This window comes from Lygodium microphyllum, chromosome 12, assembly GCF_053477565.2.
Source record: "Lygodium microphyllum isolate KBCC chromosome 12, Lygodium_microphyllum_v1.1.10, whole genome shotgun sequence".
In the NCBI taxonomy this organism is placed as follows: domain Eukaryota; kingdom Viridiplantae; phylum Streptophyta; class Polypodiopsida; order Schizaeales; family Lygodiaceae; genus Lygodium; species Lygodium microphyllum.
The window spans coordinates 40014133-40016991 of NC_141146.1; the positions used below are offsets into that span (position 1 = coordinate 40014133).

General features: G+C 37.5%; 1 protein-coding gene across 1 annotated transcript; it reads right to left on the reverse strand.

The window, feature by feature from the left end:
• Positions 1–221: 221 nt before the first annotated feature.
• Positions 222–1696, reverse strand: LOC148027664 (uncharacterized). Its single transcript, XM_087689868.1, has 7 exons — positions 1497–1696; positions 1314–1400; positions 993–1169; positions 767–904; positions 593–683; positions 401–502; positions 222–308 (listed from the first exon to the last, which is right to left on the reverse strand). The coding sequence occupies exons 1-7, from the start codon at positions 1694–1696 to the stop codon at positions 222–224; spliced, it is 882 nt and encodes a 293-aa protein (XP_087545994.1).
• Positions 1697–2859: the final 1163 nt, after the last annotated feature.

Sequence of the window (2859 nt, forward strand, 5' to 3'; positions counted from 1 at the left end):
GCATTACCTTGGCATAAAAATACTTGACATAAAAGAAACCTTTACATAAAAAAACAATACAATTGAAACCTTGTATATGTATCATTACATCAATATCCAAAAGACATTGACAAGTGAGTACATGTCTGCCGCAAACCAAGTACATGGCCATAAGTGAGACCATAAGTCCATGACTGCCACAAACCAAGTAAATGTCACAAACCAAGTAAATCCACACAAGATCACCTCTCCAACACTCCAAGTGCCCACTGGTAAAGGTCCTCCTTCAAAGTTGTAACGTAGCTGGCATTGAACCATTTTCTAGTTAACTGCAATACAAAAAGTTGATTATGGATTGACGTATGCACACTAGACCATTCAAAGTCACATAGCAAAAGCAATTATACCAGTATAGGCTTACCCAGTTTTTGGTTGGTTTCCCAACCACGCCACCCTCGATGAGTAGTCTTATGAAAGCCATCACATAGAATCCACAATCCACTGCATTTGTCTGTTGAGGGGCCTGTGAAAAGGGATTATAGTCATCTTTATGTTAACTTCCCTATGTTACATCTCTAAGTGATAGCATTACTTTAACACCATAGTAACATACCTTAATGTGGATGAGCTTCATTTTCTCCATGTCTGATAGAAACTTTGCACATACTGGGTCAGTACAAAGCCTCGATAATGCAAACACGGCCCTGAAACATAGACACAAAAGAGATGAACATAATACATATGTGACACAATGTAAAGCATGGATGCATATAGAATGTTAGGATACCTGTGCACATAAGGTAGACATGCCGTGAAATCAGTGCATTCCAAGGAGTCAAGGCATAGAATGGCTCCCTGATCACTAGGTAATTTTTCAACCCTTCTTAGCAAAGGGTTGAAGACCACAAAAAGACACCAATGTGACCTGCACATCAAAGAATGCTATTAAAACTAGTGCATCAAAGGGCTATGATGAACCATTTACAATAAGTATGCATAAAGGGACTACAAACCTCACAAGCACAGGAAGAAAGATAAATGTGGACATCGTGGGATCGCAGCTATCAAAGTAATTCCTCAACGAAACACTATCGTCTTGTGGCTCAACCATATTGATGTAAGGAAACCACAGACTATCCACAAAGCATACATCATGGATGTGCTCTCTTGGCATCAAATACTCCATCCAACTATGAATAAAAGCACAAATTGGTCAGTAGAATAACAAAACCCCTAGTCCTAATCATCAGGCAACAACCAAGAGAGCTATAATTAGTTTAGCAAACTTACATGGCGAACAAATTCATAGTACGGTGGATGCCTCCTCCACGTACCGCAATGCATCCAACAAAGCCCGGTCGACATCCACACGGAGTTTTGAGCATAGAGACACGAACTCGATATCTGCGAAACTCTCTAACCTAAAATAATACCAAAAAACAACCACACACAATGCAACCAATCACAAGTACAAGAAATAAAACACAATGAAAGCATTACAATTAATAAGAACGCACCTTGAGGTGGCACTTTTTTGCCCCTTCATCTTGAGAGGAGAGCAATTCTTAATGGTGTCAACCGAATTGCATCCAATTGTGAATATGCAATGGGGAGCGTCGCCTGGATACTCAAGAGGGGAGGAGATGGTGATAGGGGTGGGTCGAGGTGATAGGAGAAGCGACGTGAAGCGCTTACTCCCCTCGCCGTACAATGCCATAACCATAACCATAAACAATGCCATAAACATAAGCATAAACAATAACCATAACCATAATCCTAACTGCACAATGCCCATAGCCATAAACATAACTATAACCATAAACAATGCCATAACCTTGCCCATAAACAATAACCATAACCATAATATACATAACAATAACCATAACCATAAAATACATAACAATAACCATAATATACATAACAATAACCATAAACAATGCCCATAAACTACACAATGCCCATAGCCATAAACATAACCATAACCATAAACAATGCCATAACCTTGCCCATAAACAATATCCAAAACCATAATCCTAACTACACAATGCCCATAAACTACAAAACAAACAATGCCATAGCCATAAACATAACCATAACCATAAACAATGCCATAAACATAAGCATAAACAATAACCATAACCATAATCCTAACTACACAATGCCCATAAACTACACAACAAACATAGCCATAAACATAACCATAACCATAAAAAATTCCATAAACATAAGCATAAACAATAACCCTAAACCATATACCTAACTACACAATGCCCATAAACTACACAACAAACAATGCCCATAGCCATAAACATAACCATAACCATAAACAATGTCATAACCATAAGCACAATAACCATAACCATAATCCTAACTACACAATGCCCATAAACTACACAATGCCCATAGCCATAAACATAACCATAACCATAAACAATGCCATAACCTTGCCCATAAACAATAACCATAACCATAATCCTAACTACACAATGCCCATAAACTACACAACAAATAATGCCATAACCATAAGCATAAATAATAACCATAACCATAATCCTAACTACACAATGCCCATAAACTACACAATGCCCATAGCCATAAACATAACCATAACCATAAACAATGCCATAACCTTAACCATAAACAATAACCATAACCATAATCCTAACTACACAATGCCCATAAACTGCACAACAAACAATGCCATAGCCATAAACATAACTACACAACAAACAATGCCATAACCATAAGCATAAACAATAACCATAACCATAATCCTAACTACACAATGCCCATAAACTACACAATGCCCATAGCCATAAACATAACCATAACCATAAACAATGCCATAACCATAACCTTAAACAATAACCATAACCATAA